This window comes from Thermobia domestica, chromosome 8, assembly GCF_964235325.1.
Source record: "Thermobia domestica chromosome 8, izTheDome1.hap1.1, whole genome shotgun sequence".
Classification (NCBI taxonomy): domain Eukaryota; kingdom Metazoa; phylum Arthropoda; class Insecta; order Zygentoma; family Lepismatidae; genus Thermobia; species Thermobia domestica.
The window spans coordinates 42,981,004-43,006,570 of record NC_137461.1 but is presented as its reverse complement, the minus strand read 5'-3'; the positions used below and the strand labels follow the sequence as shown (position 1 = coordinate 43,006,570).

General features: G+C 35.5%; 1 protein-coding gene across 1 annotated transcript in view; it reads right to left on the bottom strand.

The window, feature by feature from the left end:
• LOC145692109 (odorant receptor coreceptor-like) overlaps positions 1-19,421 on the bottom strand; it is a 29,019-nt gene extending 9,598 nt beyond the window's left edge. The window contains exons 1-3 of the mRNA XM_081767403.1: positions 18,736-19,421; positions 14,379-14,478; positions 1,841-1,945 (exon numbers count right to left, since the gene is read on the bottom strand). Coding sequence (XP_081623529.1) covers positions 1,841-1,945; positions 14,379-14,478; positions 18,736-19,421 — 891 coding nt within the window. The remainder of the gene's footprint in view (positions 1-1,840; positions 1,946-14,378; positions 14,479-18,735) is intronic.
• Between the last annotated feature and the right edge of the window lie 6,146 nt (positions 19,422-25,567).

Below are 25,567 nucleotides of genomic sequence, written 5' to 3'. Positions count from 1 at the left end.
AAAAAAAAAAAAAATAACTACATGTGCACGATGAGCTCCTGGCCTAACCCTATAATGACGACTGAAAACAGTAGGAAAGTCGTAAGCGAAAGCGATGAATCTCTTCTCACTTCTCCATTGACAGTGGTAGAGCCGATCACAAGTTGGAGACTTTATTGTGTCACCCTGTATGTTCTTGGACCACAGCATTGTTCCGCTCAGAGACCAGTTTGCCAACATACTATCACCATCACTTGGACAATAGAGAAACAAACATTTCAGTGTATGTCAATTATGCCATATTCATCATCTGATTCCCTTGGTAATACATCACAATCTAAGGTGTCCCATACAGCATTTTTCGATGAGGTGCTTCAATTCTTAACGTTAAGAAGGCCAAGCGGGGTACAAATTGTACTCCACTTATAGTTTTCTATGATAGCACTGTAAGTAATGACTATTAGTTTTCCATTTTTCTTATAGCTGACTAAATAAATGAAGAACATGGCAATGAAATAATTTTTGTATAGAACGTGTTATTTTTCGTGGAAAAATACTATTTTTGATTGGGGTTCAAAATGCACCCCACTCTATATTATTGCAATGCCCATTCTTTTACATTTGGGCTGGCACTACTGCTTCGTAACATAATAAATTCTGAGGACAATGATGTAATATTACAGTACGTTAGTAAATATTGAACCTGTTACTTGACATTAAGTATCATTATGTAACAGCTAGCTAAAGATCCAGAAAGAACTCTGCAGCCCTGATCGAGTAAGAAACAGAATCTGAACTTCTTGCCCATTATTCTTCATCTGATGAAGATTATATTGAGAATTTCGAAAAAGAAATTGACTACTAAAGTGATGAAAATGATGACTTTACAAATTCTCACCACCAAACACGTATCATAACAAAAATACGTTCGGGTTCAATTTGTACCTCGCTTGGCACTCCGCAGGTGCTTAATAGATTGGCCCTTCAAACTCTTAAATAACCTTTTCTAAGCAAGAAGGCTAATACTCACCGCAACAAATAGCAGAATTTTATTCTACATTTAAGAAGCTCTTTCGGAAGAAACATCTTCCATGATCAACTTCCTTAAAATTCAGAAAGAATTTAAAACATGAAGGAGAATATGGGATGTTAAGGAAAATGGTTAAAAGGATTAAGAAATGTAAAACAAAATCCTATGTCAAAAAGTAAACATATGGGAATAGGCACTCACTATCATAGTATAGTCACGAACATAAATAAATGGAGGTTGGAGCCATAAGAAATAATGGCTTCAGCCTCCATTTATTAATGTTCGTGACTGTGCACTGCTGTTCACTTTTATTTTCTTGCTTTCCAGACGGCGACAGTACGTACTGAAAAGATTACTCCAAATGATAGTCATTTTTCCCCTATCCAAATTGAGTATTGGTTTCTCTTTATAGATGTGATATGATTCTTTGATTTTTCGTTCCGTTGCTTTTTTTTGCATTATCATATTAGCAACCTGGGAAAACTCTGCTATTTTTGGCGGTGTGTATTAGCCTTTTTAGCTTGTTTCTTATTAAATATCATAACCGCCTTCAATATTGTGATATAACATTTTTCAATGCTTAATTATTTTAACCCGAATATGTACAACGTATATTATAGATACTAGAGCTATATATATATATATATATATATATATATATATATATATATATATATATATATATATAACCTACATGCTGCACACCTATTTTCAGAAATATTTTAAAATTAATTGTGATGATTAACGCTACGATTCATATCATTCAATATAGAAAAAGTTTATCATCTAGTGCTAAGTTATTATTACCTAAGTACAGGACTGTTTACTTACCTCAACAAGAATCCGGTTCCCGTAAGTTGACATGATGAGTAATTGAATAACAGCACATATAATGTATTCAACGATATTCAATACTTTGAGACCATAACCAGTGATCTGGAAAACAGAGGCTTTTATAAAAATATGTAATAGGAGCAAGTTTAATATTTTTTAAAATAAAATTTTCTTAACTACATCTATTCTATATTTTTCTATTATAGTTTTATGGCTAATCTAAGGCGCATATAGAAATAATACATAGTTCAGTATGAGGGCGTGCTGGTGATGAGCAAGAACGTATCAACTGCTTCCGTCTCATACTCCGAAATATTTTACCTATTATAAAAATTGAAGAAAATTATATGAGTTGACAAATCAAATAATTTGCTATTTCTTTGTTGTTACTTGTCAATATAAATTCTATAATAAATTGAACTGCCTCATCTAAAGGTATGAAGAACAATACGGAAAATCTTTTTTACTTGTTTATTTGTTTATACTCATAATTTTGGGCATTACCGTTATTTATGGCTTTAAGTGCGTTACTTGTAAGGTATGATGTCTCTCGGCGAGCACACTATCAGGTGAAGGTGGAAGGAAGAAAGCGACAGAACCTCTGTATTAGGGTCCATCCCGGCATTTACCTTTCGTGAATGATGATGTCCCAAGAAAAGTCTCACTAAGGATAACTAGCCTGGAAAAGCGCTCACGTCTTTTTTACTAAGTGTTCACATTGAAAATTAAACCCGGGACCGCCCATATGATAGCGACCACACTTCTGGTTTGAATAGGGGATTAAGGGACAAGATGGTCTCATTCTGAGAACGCTAACTCGATTAGAAAACACCTTCTCGCTACCCCTTATTGTCCTTGCTCCACGTAGATCATCATTGAAACGGAAAGATGTAGGGGAGTACTACCACTTCCATTCTTAGGTTAGTAGAGGATCAAAGATAGAAGATGTATTTTTGGAACGCTTTAGTAGAGGGTTAACGATGGAAGTAAGATGTATTGTTGGAACGCTTTAGTAGAGGGTTAAGGATGGAAGCAAGATGTATTGTTGGAATGCTTTAGTGGAGGGTTAAGGATGGAAGCAAGATGTATTTTTAGAACGCTTTAGTAGAGGGTTAACGATGGAAGTAAGATGTATTGTTGGAACGCTTGAGTAGAGGGTTAAGGATGGAAGCAAGATGTGTTGTTGGAACGTTTTAGTAGAGGGTTAAGGATGGAAGTAAGATGTATTGTTGGAACGCTTTAGTAGAGGGTTAAGGATGGAAGTAAGATGCATTGTTGGAACGCTTTAGTAGAGGGTTAAGGATGGAAGCAAGATGTGTTGTTGGAACGTTTTAGTAGAGGGTTAAGGATGGAAGTAAGATGTATTGTTGGAACGCTTTAGTAGAGGGATAAGGATGGAAGTAAGATGTATTGTTGGAACGCTTTAGTAGAGGGTTAAGGATGGAAGTAAAATGTATTGTTGGAACGCTTTAGTAGAGGGTTAAGGATGGAAGTAAGATGTATTGTTGGAACGCTTTAGTAGTGGGTTAAGGATGGAATTAAGATGTACTGTTGGAACGCTTGATCGATTGCAGATGCTCGGCATGTATTGCTGTTTTCATCTTATAGTGACCGTAGTAAAAGCCGGACGTGGTGGATTTCTACTCTTGTCAGTTTGAATAACCTCTATAAAAAAAACTGGGTTCCTAGCATTTGACCCTCTGCAAACCAAAATGATTAATAATCCTCATTATAATTTCGTATCACCAACTAAGTATTTTCGGACAAATGGGAAGCAACTTTATTGTGTCCAGTGCCAAAGTCTGGAAATAAAAGGGAAATACAAAACTTCAGACCTATAGGTATATTATCTCTTTTTGTCAAAATTCTTGAGAGTATTTTATATACACGAATTCTGAATCATGTTAAACCAGCTATATCAATACATCAACATGATTTCTTACGTAATAGATCTCATGCAACAAACCTAGCAGTTGTAACAAATTCTATAGCAACGGAGTTAGACAAAGGCGGCCAGGTTGACGTTATTTACACCGACTTCAGTAAGGCATTCGATGTCGTGGTTCATGATGTTCCAGTGGCGAAATCAGCAAGCCTAAACTTTACAAAGTAGACAATAGAATATATTGTGTAGTATCTATGTAATCGGAAACAACCTGTTCTATACAAGGGACACATCACTGAAAAGTTTGCTACTCTGTTTGGGGTTCCTCAAGGATCTCATCTGCGTCCTCTTCTATTTCTCCTACTTATTGATGATATTCCACTCTTTATTGAATACTCTGAGATTCTCCTATTCGCTGATGATCTCAAATTATATTCTAGAATTAATTCACTTGAAGATTGCATACAATTACAAGACCTAAAGCGAGTTCAAACATGGTGTGATGACAACAAATTAATAATAAATGTATGTTTTTCTTCTGTGTAAATACCTTTCTTTTACGAGAAAAACAAATCCCACCACCTTTGACTATACACTGAAAGAAATCAAACTGTCAAGGCCAAGTACTGTTAAAGATTTAGGCATTATTTTTTTAATCCTAAACTAAATTCCAATCAACACATAAATATGATAACAAACAGCGCATATTAAAACTTAGGTTTAATGTACAAAATAGGGCAAGGCTTTTTTTTCACTGAGACAACGTTAGCAACACTTTATTTTAATATGTTAGATCAAAATTAGGATATTGTTCTACTATATGGATACCCCCCAAAAAAAAACACTCTCAAGAAATAGAAAGCATTCAAACGAAATTCTTGAAAATGCTTACATACAAAAAAAAAAAAAAAAAAAAAAACTAGTTTATATGCCAAATATTTTTCATCCAATGATCTAGTAGACAACTTTAGTAGACAACTTTAATTTTCAAACTTTAGAAAAAAGAAGATGGATGTTGGACTTGTTATTCTTATACAAGCTATTAAATAATAAAATTGATTGTATGGAGGTGGTCTCGAAACTATCACTGCGGATTACCACTTGCAAAACCAAAGTAGAGAATACAGGTACATTTTATTGTGCGAAAGCCAGAAGCAATATATTATTTAAATCTCCTATGTGGAGGCTGTGTACGTTATAAAATGACATTGTAAATAAGATTGATAAAGTGGATGTACTTAGTTTATCAGAAAACAGGTTCCGAACATATGTGAAAGAAGAAATTTTCTCTGGAAATAATTAAGAATTTTATGTATGTAACATTTACTGTATGTACACAACACTATAATTAGGCATTAAGCCTGTTGTGTTGTATATTAAATAAATAAAATAAAACATAAATAAATATGAGCAAAATTTATTTATTTACTCTGTTCTTAAGACCAAAAGAAATAAATTATCATAATGAATTGTGGATTGAGAGCACATAATATCCGTGCTCTGAATGGAATTAGGAGCATTACAGACGATTTCTTTCAGTTGCCAGACTTGTCGTTTCAAAGTCATCAGGCGTGTCAAGTCCAGATCAGTTAACTTGAGGTGACTTGCTTTATTCCGATTACTTGAATTGCACGTACTTGGACCCCTTGCAGAAGGACAAGAACACTGCAATATTGTGACATTTAAAAACGACATACCCTTCAAAGCAACTCGAACCGTCGTGGTCGTCTTACAACCTTCAGTCCAGTCTAACGTTGTGGAACTCTAGAGCAGCCATTGTTCGTGAGTTTACTAGTGTAAATGTCCCTCGCTAGTATTTTTCCCAGACATGTTTTTGTGGGGCACTGTCCCCCCGGAGCTCTGAGAGTTCCCTCCCGGAGGAGAGCAAAATAATACTTCGATAATATAATAATAAGTAGAAAGAGTACCGTGTGAAAATAATATATCCCCCTTCGAATACTAAGTGTGCCCTCCGGAACATTTTTTTTTCTCTGAAACAAACACTGTCTCTCGCCCTCTTGGGAAAAATCCCCTGTACCTTTACGGCGCTAGACATGAGCAGGCACGAACAATTTGATTATTAGGGACAGTCGTAAGTATTGCAATGTTTCCACAATCCAAAGAGCAAGTGAATGTATACTCCGTGATCGACCTAATTAGCAGTTCATACTGACCCAAGATGTAGTGTAGTAAGCAGACTATTTCATATGATGGCTACCACTCCGTTAATATCTTCAGTCATTGTCTAGTTGCAATGGCGGTGGGTACTCAAAAACGTTTGATATAACTGTTATTGTATGAGTTCGAATTAGGACATTACATTGGGGCAGTAATCCAAGATATTTGTCATACGGAAGGGGAAGGTGAAGTAAACCACAACACACCAATTTGTTGGTTCCAGAAATTTCGTGCAAGTTGTAAAGATGTCGATGATCAACCAAGATAACCGGCCATTCCAAGCTAATTGAGTCTGAGGTCATACAACACACCATTGAGAACATCCATTCAACAGCATTCAACCATTTTCAAACCAACTCACCATGCCACAATTCACTGTAATGGGTCACCTTCACAAATTTGAGAAAACTATCAGGGATTCCTGCATTATGTCACATGAGGTAACACTAGTTCAGGCGAAAAGACCGACAGCTGCAAAATAGGCATAATGTGCATTTTCTGAAAAAGATTGACACATGCAACGAAAACCATGTTCTTTCCGATATCCAAAGTGCAAACATGGTGGTTGAGCAACGGACATCTTCCAGAAGTGATTATCAAACAAGCCCGTTTTAGCATAAAGTTATGCCTTTAGTGTTGTGAAACTATGAGGAAGTAATTTACTTCAAGTTAGATCCTGACGATCGTATCATAAATGTTGACATTTATTCCGAACAGGTGAAACCCCTGTGACACCAAAAATATCCTGCATTGTATAACGAAATACTTTGGATAGATTATTAATTACCTGTACCTTGGGCAGAAAGTGCTCATACATGTGCACTATACTTAATAGAATGTTAATTTAATAATAACAAAAGAAGAATGTTTTTAATATATGTAAAAAAATATATTATGGGATAGTGTTATGTAGTTAGTTGCTATGTAATTGTTGTTTATGGATACCTAATCATCATGTCTGTGTGCATGACAGTTTGAACGAAAATATATTATAAAGTGTATCAACTAATAAACCATTTAGTACCGTTCATCGACTTTATAATTCTGATAGAAAAGGTGAGAATAGTATATGTAATTATTAAAGATATTTTTACATGCAAACAATTGCTACCACTCGAGATTCATATATCAACGATCGAACCAGGTTGACGACTACCCTCTGGTGAGTCGTTATAAAAATTTTGGTTTACCTCACCCGGGATTTGCTGTAAATTCATATCCCGAAGCAAAGTAAGGGTGAATTTACTTTTGTAATAAAGTTAATGAATACAAATTTCACAAGACTGAGAAGTGGTAAAATGATTATAAGAAAAATGAACGGTGAGGCAATAGGAAATGAATCCAATGATGGTGACAACGGTGAACATAGTGTATCACCAGGAATGACATCAGAAGACCGAATCTTGCTAGCCTTACAGCGACAATTGATTCGGATGTCTACCGAATTAAAGCAGACGATAGAGCAGAAGTCCGAAGAATCCAACAAGCAATGCGAAGAATTGAAGCAGACGATAGAACAGAAGATCGAACAGAAGTTCGAAGAATCCAACAAGCAATACGAAGAATTGAAGCAGACGATAGAACAGAAGATAGAGCAGAACTCCGAAGAATCCAACAAGCAATACGAGGAATTAAGCAGACGAATGGAACAGAAGTCAGATGAAACGAAACAATTAATTATCCAGACGATGAACGATATCACCTCGCAGTTCGAGGAAAAGTTAAAAGGAATATCTGAGGAATGCCAGGATAATCACAACCACCTGAGCCAAGAAATCAGTGATGTAAAAAAGGATTTAGAAGTAATAGAATCTTCTGTTCAACAGCAAAAGATTCAGGTCATCAATAATTCTAACAACATACGTGCAAATACGCAATTGATAGCTACTCTACAGGAAGAAATTAGAACACTACAGGTTAAGGACAACACATACCACGATAATATGGGTAGTGATCGCTTGAAGTTTCCCCACTCACCAGAGATGACTTCGCCTTCACCTGTGTCTGATGAGGATATTATTTTGGAAGAAATTCATCCGAAGAGGACAGATGTGCGGAAAAGGGATGGTGCAGCGACACATCACGTCATGGATAGGAATTGTCACCCAAGAAGTACACGGAATGATAAAAGGAAGGTAAAATTAAGTGTTAAGATGAGTGAAATACGGGCTATGAGTAAATTCAGTGGTAAATGTAATGAGAACGCTACTTCTTTCCTGGAAAAATTTCAGGACGAATGCAATATAATGTGTATAGATAGATCACAATATATGAAATTAATCCCTCATGTATTACTCCCACCATGTTCTTTATGGTTTAAAGCAGTACGTGATCACATCCATACATATGAGGAATTTAAGGCAGCACTGATCGCGAATTATGAAAATGACTTTTTGCTTGCAAATCGAGATGCCACCATTAGAAATCAACATTTCAATCCTCGTTTGCACAAATCTGTTGTTGAATTTGTTGTAAATACATACAACGAATTAAAAGTCGTTAATCCATTGCAATCGGAATCTAGAATAATAGCATCGATTCGAAATTTGCTCCCATTTAAGTTACAACAGATCTTGTTTTCTACACAATGTATGAGTTTCAATCATTTATTAATGCTTGTCCAATGCTATGAAACTCAATACCATGCTTTGAATCAACAAGCAGGAGTAGGTAAAAATAAGAATAATTCAGATCATTTTGTACCTGTTCGGAATCTGAATATCAGAAGTGTGAACGATACGGAACACAATCTAAGCCGAGTAAATTCTAGCAATCAAAACGAACGAAATAGGCAAAGTTATGTAGGGAATCAGCCTAACCTAATTAATCGTGATAATCCTGATGTCAAATCACCCAACAGAAGTAGACATAAAAACAATTGGAATATAGGGCGAAATTACAAGAATACAACAAGCTACATGGATAGACGTAATTGGAGGTCAAGAGATGGCACTTCGTATCAAAATCAGAATCACGATGAAATACATGTACAACATATTGTTGAACCTAATCATGATTGTGCAGTACAATGTACTTTATTAGAATCATATGCAAGTACGAATGTAAGCTGATTACCGTTAATGAAATTAGGTTAAACCCATATCAGTTATAGATTCTTGTGAACTTTTATTTTCAATTTTATGAGTTAATGTTGATAATGAAAACGACTCTTATGAATACTTGAAGTGCTTAAATATAGTTTTAGATAGACTGGAAAGTTAATTTTCAAATGATTTTTATTTTTTCTTGTTAATGTGAAGAATCATAATTCGATTCATAATTGATTAAAAGCAAAGATTATTTATATTAGGTTGACTTGTGTTGAAAACTTAACTGCCAAAGATTATGTTAAGTATAAGATTCATCCTATTAAGTTAATTATTCAACGACTATCTTGAATGAAATTCTTCTATATTTTGATGCCTTATTGATCCAATGTTTATTTTAAAATATCACCCAATATAATTATTATATAATGCGCCCTGGATAATGGTAACTCATGTTTTAACTGTAATTGCTTCTTACGATTTTGACTTCGCACCCTTCAAAGATTAAATAAATAGGCGACGACGTTTTAATAATAAAATATAATAATAATGTAATGAATGATAATGAAATAAATATAATTAATGTAATAAAAAAAATAAGTATTAATGAAATGAAAGATTTGTTATAAATGTATCTATATCTATGATATGTAATGAAGATACATACGAGGGGCGATCAAAATGTGAAATGCATAAGTAGTGTAAGACCATTATTGTAAACGGACCAGTGGTTCTTGAAGATAAAAGCCAAGCTCGCTTATGACTTTTATATTCAGTCCAATTGTCGGGCGACATTTTATATAACGAAATACTTTGGATAGATTATTAATTACCTGTACCTTGGGCAGAAAGTGCTCATACATGTGCACTATACTTAATAGAATGTTAATTTAATAATAACAAAAGAAGAATGTTTTTAATATATGTAAAAAATATATTATGGGATAGTGTTATGTAGTTAGTTGCTATGTAATTGTTGTTTATGGATACCTAATCATCATGTCTGTGTGCATGACAGTTTGAACGAAAATATATTATAAAGTGTATCAACTAATAAACCATTTAGTACCGTTCATCGACTTTATAATTCTGATAGAAAAGGTGAGAATAGTATATGTAATTATTAAAGATATTTTTACATGCAAACAATTGCTACCACTCGAGATTCATATATCAACGATCGAACCAGGTTGACGACTACCCTCTGGTGAGTCGTTATAATTGGTGAACTGAAAGCACGCCCTGCTCTAACATGCTAATGCAAAGCCCACACCGAATAAAAAAATCAAAGAAAAGACAGGAGTTTGCTGACATTAAACTAAGGCCACACCCGACATATAGTCCTCACTTTGCCCCTTCAAATTACCATGTATTTCAGTCGGAGGCTCAGTGGTAGAGCATTCACTTCTGGTGCGTATGGTTCCCTCGTTCGATCCTGCACGTGTCAAGTGATCTTTGTGGTGGAGAACCATCATTTTCATGGGTTTTCTCGGGGTTCAACCCGTTTCCTCCCACTTTCTTCATTCCACCTTTTCACTCATTTCTCATCAGACTGTCTCCTCTAGCCTAGCCGGCATAAGCTGGGACGTAAAATTGAAAGATTCAATTTTCAACACAAGAGCCCATACTAAGGTTAATCTATTTTCTTTGTACTATAACAAATATAGGTATGCTGTATACCAGAATATCGTAAGATATAATACTAGTGTTTGAGGACAACAATTTGATTTGACAACTACCGGTCTATTAGTTATACTGGTCGTTAAATACGTATATATATATATATATATATATATATATATATATATATATATATATACCGGGTGAGGCATTTAAAACTGTTTTTTTTTTTGAATATCTAGAAAACTACAAATCGGATTTTAAAGAAGTTATAACAAAAGTTGCTCATCTCGAAGGGAAACATTCAACAATATCACCCTCGACCCCTGCTCAACTCCCCGGGGGCGGGAGGGGTTCAATTTTGATATATTAAACGAGATTCTCCATTTTTCAATAAAGGTTTGGATTCTCTAGGAACAAATACGTAACTTTTCTTTGAAATTCTTTTTAGTTTCGTGATAGATGGCGCTGTAATCGACAAAAATTTGTTACGGAAAAATATCCAAGAAATACGCATCAGATTAAGAACATTAAAGTAGATAGATTTGATATCTTCGCAAATGCTATCAAATGACACCATAGTTAACTACCGGAACGCTATCTCAGTTATTCTGAAAGGTAGTTATTCTAAAATCTGTAATGAGAAACTGTAATGTTTTAAGCTAAACACTTGATTCTCCAGAACATAATTTAATACTTTGCCCAAATTTTTGGTGTAATTTCTGTTACCGATGTAGTTGAAATTTACTTCAGTTGGACTACATGGACGTAGTATCTATTAGTTTGTTTCCTTTGGTTTGCTGATTCAATGAGAGTCCCCTTGCCTCTCACTAAGGAGGTGCTTGTTTCAGGTAAGTCCCCTTGAGTCTCATCATCGAGGTGTTTCTTTTAGTTGAGCCTCTTGCATCCTACCATTCTGGTGCTTACTGAACAAACGTTCGAAATATTCCCCTTTTTCTGCAATACACATTGCAAGTAGGGATAGGCGCGAGTCGAGCTTAAACTCGACTCGAGTTGAATTCGAGTCGAGTCAAAGGTAACTTTCTCAAGTCTAGTTCCAAGCCGAGCCACTGTTTTGAGCTCGAGTTTCGAGTCGAGTCGAGTTTGATAAATGACTCGCACGTTGAGCTCTTTTTAACTCGTTTTTAAATTATGGTCTGCTTAGACTGGAAAGCGAAAGCCATGAGAAATGTAAGCAGTAATGTCGAATACTTTTAATATTTCTCACGACAGAGGTACATCTCGTGGGGTCAGTTTAGTGTATGTCATCTCGTCTTGAAAACGAGACGACTATAGATTTTTATAACGAGACAGCCTCAAATGTCGTGGGCACCAATATAAGTATATACTGTAGTTCTTACCATCTAGGCTGAGACCTGCACGGTCGACTTTGAAGAAGCCCAACCTGTGCAGTGATGTCAACTGGCTCGGCTGGTTCAACTGAGCGAACAGCTCAAGCCGGCTCGGTTGGGATGGAAAACCATCGGCTCGGTTCAATTGAGCCGGTTTGGTTGGGACGAGCCACCGACTCGGCACAATTGAACCGATGGCTCGAGCCGGTTCCATGCGGATCAGCCACAAACTCGACTCATGTGAGCCATCGGCTCGAGGCAGCTCCGTTAAAAGCAGCCCATCGACTCGGTTCGACTCATCTTAACTGAGCCTATGGCTGAGCCCGCTCGCTTGGGTGAGCTGTTGGCTCACTTTTCGGTTTGGCTTGATAGTGTATAAGCTGTGAGCCAAGCCGCTCGAGCCGATGACAACCCTAAACCCGGACCGAGTAGTTTTGAACATGTTTGACTGGCGCCCTATAACTTTTATCAATTTTTGGCTTGCTCCTCCGGAACTCAAACCCAGAACCTCATGACCGATGTCCTTGCCGACAGACAGTCGACCACGCAGAGAGACAGTCAACTAGTTTTTAGTATTCAGACACAAACCGCCTATCTTTCGTATATTATTATTATTATTATTATTATTATTATTATTATTATTAATAATAATAATAATAATAATAATAATAATAATAAGTTGTAGTAGTGGTAGTATATTACTAGTAATATCATTGATAAATTTTATTATCTACGTAGGATATTTGAAAAGAGTATTTGGAACTGCACACAGGATTTACCTCGAATTGGGTTGACTTGACTCGAAATTCAACCCGAATTCGAGTAGAGTTTCGAGTAGAGTTATAGGACGTTTTTCGAGTCGAGTCGAGTTTCAAAGAAAACTTGCTCGAACTCTCTCGTGCCCATCCCTAATTACAAGTGTTACACCTACAGGAAATCTAACCACGGACTGCTACGCGTAATAGCTGCCTTGTTTCGTAGACGGCAGTTGGAATAATGCAAAATATATCGCAAAAATAGTCACAATTTCGATCATTTTCTTATCATTTGGTAGGGGCAGGGGGTCAAGTGTGGTATTATCGGATGCCCCCCTTCGTGACGGACAACTTTTTCAAAATCCGATTTGTAGTTTTCCAAATATTCAGAAAAAACAGTTTTAAATGTCTCATTTTTCAAATGTTTGTAAACCATTTTGTTTTTTGTCGATTACAGTGCCATCTATCACTCAACGAAAAAAATGTTCAATACAAAAGCTACGTATTTTTTCACGGAGAATCAGAATATGGAATAAAAAAATGGGGGTTCCTATTTAAGATTTCAAAGTTGACCCCCTCCCGCCCCAGGGGTGTGGGGGTAGGGGGTCGAGTGTGGTATCATTGGATGCCCCCTTCGAGACGAACAACTTTTATTACAACTTTTTCAAAATCCGATTTGTAGTTTTCCAGATATTCAAAAAAGCAGTTTTAAATGAATCACCCGGTATATATATATATATATATATATATATATATATATATATATATATATATATATATATATATATATATATAGATAGATAGATAGATAGATATACAGCGTGTTTTAAAACAACACCGACAACGTTTGGGAGGTGATTCCTGACACCAAGATAAGATAAAAAGTATAGACCAATCTGGGTGCACAACTTCTTCCCTTCGAAGCTATAGGCTGTGGAAAACATGAAGAAATAAAATTTCTACAAGTCTATAAAGAGTTCAAGGTAGCTGTGCACAGACATTCTACCGTAAAGGGAGGCTTTCGCCCGCTTCCGGACCACCCTGTATAGTTTAGAAATCTAATAAAAGAGGCGCGAACAGAAGCTCTTTACTTAAAATTGATTTTCTATATGCACAGTTATTCGTGTGCAGTTATTATCTCTTATGGAATTTTTAGAAACATTGACGATGTTGCTTATGCAGTTGTAATTTTAAAGGTATTGTCTTTACTTAAATGTGACTAAATGTAATTGCATTACAGCTTTCAAATAAAAAGAAGTTTATTTTCTTATCCATAAAACACAAATTTTTGCTTTTCAAAATTGAAGCAACTAAGTTTACTTATTTTCAAAATCTATGATGTTCAGAAATACAAACAATGTGTCTATTGCTTTGAAAATTTAATTAACTTGCTCTTAGGAACTCTGATCCGTAAGGCCTTAATATGATGTGAGGGGCTGGGATATAATATAACTGTAAGAAGAAAAATTTAAACTGGGAAACTAGTACCAATTTAAACACTATACAATGCAACAAAACTTCATAAAACTCAATATTCATGACGTCACTAATGTAAGCTACACCTTAACTTCCGACGATTGAAATTTTGATTTACATTTCTGTTATTTTGGGTCAATACGGTTATTAGAAAGGCTTAGAGAAATTTTATCAGTGCTACTAAAAAGTATGCAAAGTAAGAAAGACATCTTAAAATATTACCGTGCTTGCTTGAAACGCCAAAGTGCATAATGTCAGAGTGCTGACAAGAAATTGCTCCAAAACTATTACTCCAAACAGGCGATTCAATTCAACACAAAATCTGAAAACAAAATAAGAAATAATAATAGTTAATAATAATGACGATAACAACAAGAAAGTTCATGTTAAATTGACCATTCTACAAGAACAATAAGTTTCGTTGTTAAACTTACTCATTGGAAATAGCTCATTAAAATTATAATATGTTGAATTACAGGTTCTTATGAATTTAATTGCTACACACGAAAACAGTGCAATACCAGATTTATATTCCACTTTTTTCCAGGTATTCAGGCACGTAGCCAGGATTTCCTGAAGGGGGGGGGGGGAGGATCCGTGATATGAAATACTGTGGTCATCATACCAGGGACTCGATCATTCGAAACTATTTTACTGGAATATACAGTATATTGGTTCGTTTAGCCAGGATTTCGTAACGGGAAGGGGGGGGGAAGCTGAAATGAAATTCTGAAGGCCAGGAGCTCGATTAATCTAAACTACTTTACTATCAACACATACTGGTTTGTTAGGGCAATAAAATGAGGATATGTTGGTAAGTATTTCAGTAACAAACTATGAGTAAAATAATAAAAAAAAAAAATATTGAAAAAGATTATACAATATTTACGTCCTTCCTCTGTTTATTCAAATATTTCTTTCATTATGACCTCAACTATGTAAAAAGTATATACTGAATAATGTCTTGTAAAATATTTTACAATCTTTGCGTTCCTTTCTCTGTTGAATCAAATGTTAACAGGACTTTCTTTCCACATAAATTTTTGTTTTTATTATTCCCTCAACTACTGTCTGTTCCAAATGACAGGTTAAAGGAGAAGTAGAAAATTGTTTTTGAAATAACATGTTTGATACTGCAAGGATGCGATGACGAAAAATTATGATAAAAAATATCCACGCTGTTACAGAACGGTACTATGCTTTCCGAAGCTTGAAATCTCCCTGACTAGAAATTCTGAAAAATCGGTAATCTCGCTCACTTCGCCACCATGTACTGCAAGTAATACAAATCTCCTCATAAAAAAAAGTAACCAAAAGCTTCCTGTAGTTTATTTTTTAATTCTGATCCTTCTTTTTTTCATTCCATTTTGTTTCATCCTTTCTTAATTTTTTCATTTCTGGTCTCGAAGTGGGGGGTCCGGACCCCCGGACACCCCTTGGCTACGTGCCTGAGGTATTTCCATTACAGTTCTATCGCTCTCATAAAAGCTCTGATGCTACGTTGAATGAAAAAAAAATTAAGAGCGTGAATAGTAGCGTGGCATATCAAACGATTACGAAGGTACAGCATATCACGCACACTGTAAACAATTACGGTCAAATTTATTGACCGACTACCGTCAATTCTGGCTGCAAACTGATTACTCTAAAATTTACGGTATCACTGTGGTTACAGGCTATAAAAGACCACATTTATGTCCTATTACCCTAACTTTTAAGGTAATCGGTTGGCAGCCAGAATTGACGGCAATCGGTGAATAAATGTGACTCTGTAATTGTTTACAGTGCAGTTTCATGAGACAGGCTGGAGAGGGAAATCTGCTCGGGATGTGTGTCTCCAAAGCCTATCTCAGATGTTCAATTATGTTCAGATCCGAAGATTGGACAGGCCAAGGGAGGTGTTCAAGTTCATCTCGATATTAATCAAACCACAGTGTAACACAGTTCCAGCTGTGATAGTGGATGCAGTTTATCATGATGGGATATGGCAATATTGGCAGAAAACAACACTTGATTCACACAAAGCATACGACATTCTAAACTGACCTAAAATAGCCGGTAAGCGTTAGCACAGGACACACTGGAGACCAGGATATTTTAACCCACAACATTACAGAGTTGCCGACATGTTCCGTGGTTGGGCGTGGACACTGCGGAATATACGTTTCTTTGAGTGTCTGCCACAAATTAATACGGCCCGTGGTTTCAAATGAAGTGAACGGCGAGTCATTTATACATATTACAAGCTTCCAGTCATCAACAGTCGATGTTGCATATTCGAGGTACCATTGTGGTTATTGTCCTTTATCAATGGCTTCGCCCTTGCAAACCAAACCTGTATGTCTATGTTATTTAACTTGTTGCGAACTGTGATTATCAACACAGCTGTGGGAGGTGGTGTGCGGTTCACTTGCATCCCTGTTACACGAATGTTTTGAGTGACGATTCCCTTTAATGCTCGGCAAGACCTGTCACTGATGGTTTTCTTCTGATCACTGTTCCTCTCCGTCGAAGTGCTTTTCTATGAGTTGTTTAAGTGGTTATCATTATAGACACTGTATCTCGTCAAACACCAAACGTCTTGCCATTTACATCACCCTCGCAGCACTTAACCGTAAGCCATATCAGGTGCCCATCCACAAGCAAAACAGAGAAAATATGTACATGATTTTTTTCTCTGATAACTATGAAGTTCAGGTAACACATCATATTTTTGAGCATTGAACATTACGTACAGAGACATTGCATATGGTGTACTTCATTACATCCTAGATTGTATAAATGGAGCGTTTGAATCGAGACAACCACACGAGAGCGAAATCTAAAATCCCTTTAATCCTAGACAAATAAAATGTAATACATTTCACATGCAACAATGTCACATTTACCATTTTCAGCAGCACACCTATTGCTCATAATTTCGTTATGGTACTCTTTTGTTCACAGTAACAGGGCTCCCATTGACTCAACTTGCTTTGAGTATCCTCAGAACAGAAGTTTAACACCCACGTCTCATCTAACATCGTGTGACCTTATGTTATGTGAACATGATTTCATTCATATCATCATCTCATATGTCACCGCATTCATAAGTATTAAAAATAAACCAATAAATTCAAAAAATCCTGATACCCATTTCTAATGCCTTGTTACCACACTCAAATTGAAATCACTGGCCCAAGAGAAGGCGTTACCTTCTGAGGCCCGTCCATCTATTGATGGTAATGAATTTGCATTAAAAAATGTCAAAATTTTGAAATGAATTTCTTTTGCAAGTGTACCGTTTATAAAATGAATGTGTGTAAACTTAAATTGTCAGAACTAAATATTCCTACATTTTTAATTACCAATTATAAGTTAGGACTGATTAATAACGCTAGCTAATATTTTATATAACAATTTATAGTACTATACCGTCCTTAATACAATTATACTTTATGAATGTTTTACATTTTTGATACAAGTGACAAAAGATATAATATATGAACCATTCTACTTGATCGGGATTTGTGTGTCCACCTGTACGTTTGTTCTCAGTAGGTAGGTATTTCGAACCTTTCCACATAATCCTATAGTTTAGGGTTACAATCCATCAAGGATAAAGCGATAGACTGAAATAAAATATCCTTGTTTTGCAAGTTTGAATAAATTGATAGAAAGCACTTTTACACTGTAATCTACGCAAAAGTTATTCGATTTCTACATATGTATTTTAAGCAAATCCAAATGATTCCCATAAGTTGGAATTAAAATTTGTCAATAATGATGGATCATTTTACCCTCTCAAAGTCTATGAAATTTGTTCGACGAAAATTTTATTTCTACAAAAATATTTGATTTTAAAGCATTATGGTGAACATTTACTTTTGGGTATTCAAGTTATTGATCTAAAAGCATACAAAAGTAAAAGATAGATTAGGTCTTTCCCACTGAATTTTTGATTTTACGAAAAAAAAGTTTTATGATAGTTTTGTAAAACATATTAGGTTTAGGTAGGTAATATGAACATTTTCTTTGAGACTTTTGTTTTATAGTTTTATGTGTTTGGGATTAAAAACAGTGAGAAATACACAGTGAATTTACCTCCTTATGTAGGGTTAATATTCCCCCAAATTAAGAACATACGTTCTACGATAACTTTCTTACAATAAATTAGATTTTGATGGGGTTAAGTGTGAACTTTAGTTTTGATAATCATCTCCACTCCTTGTTTTTAAAATCAATCGACAACACGAGAGTAAATTTTCGCCATTCCTGCAGGTTATCACTCCTTATTAATTTTTTGAGAAATATCTTATTTATGCAATCTTGTAATTCTCTTTGTAGGGTCAATATTAGATCAAACGTGTGTTGCAAACATCCCTCGTGGGTATGTGGTTAGCGCATATGCCTCAGTGCGGAAGAACCATATTCGATTCCCTGTGGTATATAATTTGGTAAGGATCCCATGTTAATCTGTAATCTGTATTCCCACTTCCCATACAAATTATGTACTGAAGGGGGCCCTACACTTTACCCAAACCAATCAAGAATATCTGTGGTACGTGATTAATAATAATAAATAATATAATATACTTACTCTAGAATTAACTGATGCAATCTAACGCAATAGTCCAGGACATTAATATGCTCTTCTAAAGATGGTTCTAAATTATTCATTGTATTTTCGTTTCTATTTTGCACGTCACGACTTTTAACACTAATTTCACTTCCGGTAGTCTTGTCTACTCCACGAGCTTCAGAAAATGAAGACATGTTTAATCTTTTGTTATCCAGGTATGCTGGCTGGGTTGTTTGCTTCTGGTTCCTCTTGTTTTGTGATGACAACTGTATGTCAATATCTACTAGATATCCCAACGAGTACTTCAGATGTTTCATTTGAGCCACAGCGTATATCATTAGTGTAACAAAGAAGGCGTCATATGAAGCTAACTGTGCTGCAGTATACATAGCACCAACCGCTTGAAATGTTGTTACCAGCTCATAAGCTGGAGTTACGTAAGGGTCAAACGGGAACCATGCGTTAGCAGGTAAAGGCCGACGCACCTCGCTTGTGACAAGTGTTCCATTAGACCAAATACTTTCTGACGGCGGAGCCGCTACAGTTAGCGGAAATAAACACCATTTACCAGTCATACCAACCAATGAAAACATCATTAGGAAACTGATACGTTTTGCATGTTTCCTAGCTGCTTCAATAGAACTTGCTCTTGCCTCTCTTAAGGATGATGGAATGCCCATTGTGTCACTCCACAAACCAAACATTTCGTTGAACGCGTTTCTTCGATAAGTGTAATAATAAGTTTTGAACCAGGTATTAAAACTGAATATTATAACTACAACGACACTGGTTGCTTGGTCAATGTCAGTAATGTTTCTAAGAAATTCTACAGTGCAGGTTATAGCGTGCATGTCAATGAAGAATCTCGCTAGCAGCACATAAATAGCACGAAACATCATCCTTAAAGGAAAACATTTGCCTGTGGAACTTACATTCATAAAATGACCCGAATACCACATAAACCTATCTGTTAGTCTCATGAAACTTCTCAAATCTGTTTTGATTTGCATAGTTTGTAAACTTCTTGAGATTTTGAATTAGTATATATAAATGTATGTATATTGCCCTAATGTAACAGTTTCGTATGGTTAGAGCTATAGATGTTTTCCTTAACAAGATATCTTCATGACAATTTTAGTGAAGAAACACAATACAAGTAAAATCTCTGCTAGCCATCAGACTAAAGTGGCTTCATGTGTATTGGCTTTCGTGTCGACTGACGCAACGTAAGCAGTGATTTACTTTGTAATTATTGGAGCTTGCCGTGTCATTAGTTGAGCAAATGAAAAGGTGAAAGAAAAAACTTACAATCTTCCTTCACCCTTTTGTAGATAAAGTTATTCAAATTAGAAACTAAAATTTCTATTCCTTGAACATTTCGGCTACAATTAATCTATTCTGTCTCTCCAATGCAAATTAAAACATTGAAGTTCAAGAGATGAGTCGTATTTTTTTTTACTTCTTCAACAACAATAATTCCCTTTGCAAATCATGGGACCAGCTTAAATTTCATAAGGTATCCATTCTGCACGAACATAACAAGCGCCAAGGAAAAGAGAAATAGTTGATCGATCAATAATATCTACAATATCTACGACATTAATTAATTTGTAAATAGAGTACATTCAATCTACGTTTAATTTAATAGAATACTTTCGGAAGGCTTCTGTCATTTAATAAAAATCTGTGTTAAATTTTTTCTTTAGCAGAAATGGTGCACTTTGGGTAATTGTAGTGAGGAAAGATTTCTGGGATTCCATAGGACATGAATAAACATCGAGTATTCTTCTCTAATTGTCTCGGAGATACTTTTTATGGTTAATTCTAGTCTGCATCTTTCCTTGAAGCCTATTAAATTAGCTTGCAATTATTTGTACATTTAAAGATTTATTCGCTATATGACGTAAACAAAATTGAATTAATGACAGTTTCATGTGCAGCACGTGAATTTATTTGGAAATGTACAGAGTCCACCACAAAAATATATACTTTTTGTCACCCTGTGTCAGGATACTGGCGTTGACAATTGTTCTGAAATTTAAGAATGTTGTAGTATGTTTTTTCGCCCAAGAGTACTCGGCGTTGTTTTCAGTTAAAATTATATTTTAGTATGTTTTTCGATCAATAGATGTCGGTACTGTCAGCATTTGTTAGTGACGTAAGAAAATGGCATGAGCATGCTTGACGTTCGTCCAGCGTAAGTACGTTTTGAAGTGTTAATGGAGACCGATGCACATACTTCTGTAATCTTCTGGCGAAGGTTCTCGAGTGTCCCAAGCAACGGCCAACATTTTAACTGAAAACAATGCAGACATTTGTTCGGCGAAAAACCATACTACAACATACTTAAATTTCAGATGCCACTGCCAGTATCCTGACACAGGATGACAAAGAGTGTATACATTTTTCTGACGTACTCTATATTTATCAAACAGTAGTTTACACAGGAATGTTGCTGGTAACCACACGATAAGAAAATAATAATTGAAGAATTTGATGTAATAAGGGCGTAAGCGAGTTTACACCATTTTTGCATCAAACGCATTTGTGGCTTTTGCCATACTTGTTTAGCCTCCTGGTAACATTTCAATTTAATATCGGAATAAAATGCTGCGAATTACATTGCAAGAAAAAAAAAACACTATTTAAATTTTCAACATCGGTTTTCTGCAACTGCATGTTTCAGACTTACGCCCTTATTGCATCAAACCCCTCAATTATAGTTTCTTGATTAGTTGATATTTCAATTATATAACTTTCAAATGTTTAAACATTTCGAATCGGGAACCGGTCAAAACCCCCACAGCCAAAACACCCACACTCAAGAAATGTCAAAACGCCCACACAAACGGTCATAACCCCCACACAAATGGACAAATCTCCCAAATACACGAACGGTCATAACCCCCACAGCCAAAACCCTTATACTCAAGAAATGTCAAAACGCCCACACGATCGGTCATAACCTCCACACAAATGGACAAATCTCCCAAATACACAAACGGTCATAACCCCCACAGCCAAAACCCCCACACTGGTAGTCGGTCATAACCTCCAACGGTCATAACTCCCACACAAATGGACAAAACAGCCACACATAGCAACGGTCACAATCCTTACATAAATGGACAAAACCCCCACACAAATGGACAAAACTCCCACATGCAGAAATAGTCACAACTGCCACACAAATGGACAAAACCCCGACACAATCGGACAAATCTCCCACACTCTGAAATGATCCTGGTTGCATGTCTTGCCCTTGTACTTTTTAATAACATTTTTTATTCCACGTAAACTGATGTTGCAACTATTCTTCTTGGGCGTCATAAAGAGCCGCAACAAAGACGTGAAATGACGATCATTTCAGAGTGTGGGGGATTTGTCCGATTTTGTGGGGTTTTTGTCCATTTGTGTGGCAGTTGTGACAATTTCTGCATGTGGGAGTTTTGACCATTTGTGTGGTAGTTTTGTCCATTTATGTGGGGATTATGACCGTTGCTATGTGTGGCTGTTTTGTCCATTTGTGTGGGAGTTATGACCGTTGGAGGTTATGACCGACTACCAGTGTGGGGGTTTTGGCTGTGGGGGTTATGACCGTTCGTGTATTTGGGAGATTTGTCCATTTGTGTGGGGGTTATGACCGATCGTGTGGGCGTTTTGACATTTCTTGAGTGTGGGTGTTTTGGCTGTGGGGGTTTTGACCGTTCGTGCGTTTTGGAGATTTGTCCATTTGTGTGGGGGGTATGACCGTTTGTGTGGGCGTTTTGACATTTCTTGAGTGTGGGGGTTTTGGCTGTGGGGGTTTTGACCGTTCGTGCGTTTGGGAGATTTGTCCATTTGTGTGGGGGTTATGACCGTTTGTGTGGGCGTTTTGACATTTCTTGAGTGTGGGGGTTTTGACCTAGACCCTTCGAATCATTCAACCTTTTCTATAACGTAGATAGAAATGAATTAATTGGTTAAAAGTGTGAATGAGAATGTCAAAAACATTGTTAGATGATAAAGAAGTAGCACATATATTAAATCATAGTGGCTCTTAGTTCTAGGCAATAGTCCCAGAGTTAATTTTGGTAAAGACGTTAAAGAGGATGGAATAAAACTTACATTTATTAATGAAGTGTCAATACTGGTTGTTGAAGGAGTCAGTATATATTTCCTGGAACATGGTATAGCCTCCTTTAAAGTCAATGTTAAACATAAAGTTGTCAACGGATTGACTCCACTAACGAACGGACGTAAGTCACCATTACCCGTTAAAGATGTTAGTGGATTGACTCAACTAACGAACGGACTTAAATCACAGTTATCTGTTAAGATGTTAACATATTGACTCCACTAACGAACGGCCGTAAGTCAGCGTCATCCGTTAAAGATGTTAACGGATTGACTCACCTAATTAACGAACGTAAATCACAGTTACCTCTTAAGGAGTTAACAGATTGACTCCACTAACGAACGGGCGTAAGTCAGCGTTAGATGTTAACGGATTGAGTTAACTAACTAACATAAATTACCGTTACCTGTTAAGATGTTAATAGTTTGGTTCCATTAAGGAACGGATGTAAGTCGCCGTTACCCGTTAAGATGTTAACGGATTGACTCCACTAAAGAAAGGGCGTACTTCACCGTTACCTATTAAGGTCTTAACAGATTGACTCCACTAACGAACGGACTTAAGTCACCGTTACCCGTTAAGATATTAACAGATTGACTCAACTAACGAACGGGCGTACATGACTGTCACCTGCTAAGATGTGAATAGTTTGACTGCACTAACAAACAGATGTAAGTGAACGTACCCGTAACGAAATCAACCAAGTTAATCCCTCTGCCACTGCATTGCAACAAAAAAAAATCGCCTCTGTTCAAGAGTTGTCGTAACGAACGGACGTAAAACACCCTTTCTTGTTAAGATATTAACGGATTAAATTCGTTAACGTACTCAGCCGAGCTCTGGCGCTATCTATTGCAAAAGTCAGAAACAGAATTCAAAAATTATTTTCAATCAAAAGTTATCATGTGTAATAGCGGATGGACACAGATAGTAACTTTACAATCTTATGATGTCTACGTAATCCTAACAAATGTTTAATATCAGGTAATATAAAATAAATTAAGGCAAATAATTAGTAGACTGACTATTCATGATCATAATATAATTATGGAAATATATATATGTAATTAGAAGTACATTCTGCAGCTTGTGAGCATGACTGTAGAAGCACTAACTTCATAACAAATTAAAATATCATAGACAGAAAAGTCTCGGAATTATGATACTACTTATTGAACTTAATTACTGACGTGTACATGATCATAACATTAATCAACATTCAAGTAGAATATCAAGTAATTAATCATAATCTAACATCATTGGCGGAAACTTAAATTTGATTCAATCTGATTGGATGATAACTTTTAAATCTGTGTTTGCTTTTTACAAAAGTTTTGTTCAACAATTTTTCATCACTGTTTCAAACCTTTGTAGTTTGAAAATTTTTGGAATCTTAGTATTGTAGTTACAACCCATAACCTAAGGTCAATGATGGAAATGTTTTAGGATTTGAAACTTGATAGGTAAATTTATTGATATACACTATCAAGCTCATACTTTAAGCCTTAGGGTTTCTAATCATGGCTCATATTTCAAAATCATAGATGTGGTCGAAAATAGTTGTAAACAGTTTATTTATTTAATTAAATAGTAGAAAGCTGTTTATTTGTTAATCGAATAGTTAATTACCAGTAAAACGTTTAACGGTTAACCGCGAAACATTTCTTTATCACATATCTGATTGTAAATCTTTGTTCTGCTAAAGAATGTACGTAATTGAGCGTTTAAACTGAAGTTTTTGGAGTACCTGATAGGTAATCATTAAAGTCAATTGATATACAATAACATTAATTTGGCTTTTTGAACTTTAGTTACAATTTGTAGTTTAATATCATTGCAGGACCGTTATTGTTGGTGCAATCTGATAGGCTAACCTCTTTCAATTTTCTCCAGTTTTAAAATTTGTTTGAAATTTTAATTTCTTTAAAAATTTTAAACAATAGTACAGAGGTTACGACTCACAGTCTAAAAGAAGTTATACTTGATGCTGTCATACTGGCTGATTATTTTCAAATCTTTGTTTTAAAAAAATTAAAAGAATTCAAAAATTTTGCTTGATATTATTGGTTTGATACTTTTTGATTAATGTTTCGAAATTTAGTTTGAAAATTTGCTTAACGTTAGTACTGTAGTTGTGACTCACAATCTAAGGTCACTGCTAAAAGAATTAGAATATGGAACCTTGTAGATAATTATTATAGCCTTTCAGTATGTAAGAACAACAATTTCACACATTGAAATTCAGTCCAAACTCACAGGCGAAGGCCATTAGTGAAAAAGTTGTTCTTGGTGTAATTTGATTGGTTGACTTTCAAATCCTAGTTTAAAGGTTTGCATCTTTTTGGAAACTTCTTTAAATATTTTAACACTATTTCAAATGTTTTGTGTGAACATCTTTGCTTAATTTTTTTAACTTCGAACAATTTTACTCATTTTCAAATCTTTGTTTAACAATATATTAAAGATTTCGAAATTTTTGTTTAATTATTTTTCGATCAATGTTTTTAAATTATCGTTTAAATATTTTAATTGGAAACATTTGATTATTTTTTTTACTACCTGAAACTTTGTAGTTCGCTTAAATCATTTTAGAAGTCTGAGATAAGAATCGTTCCTAAAGAAGCGGAATCGTTTAAAATAAAAAGACCTAACAACACTGTACACAAGAATTTCTTCATCATGATGCGATCATATGTGTAAAAATTGCATTTATACTATCTCAGGAAAATTGCA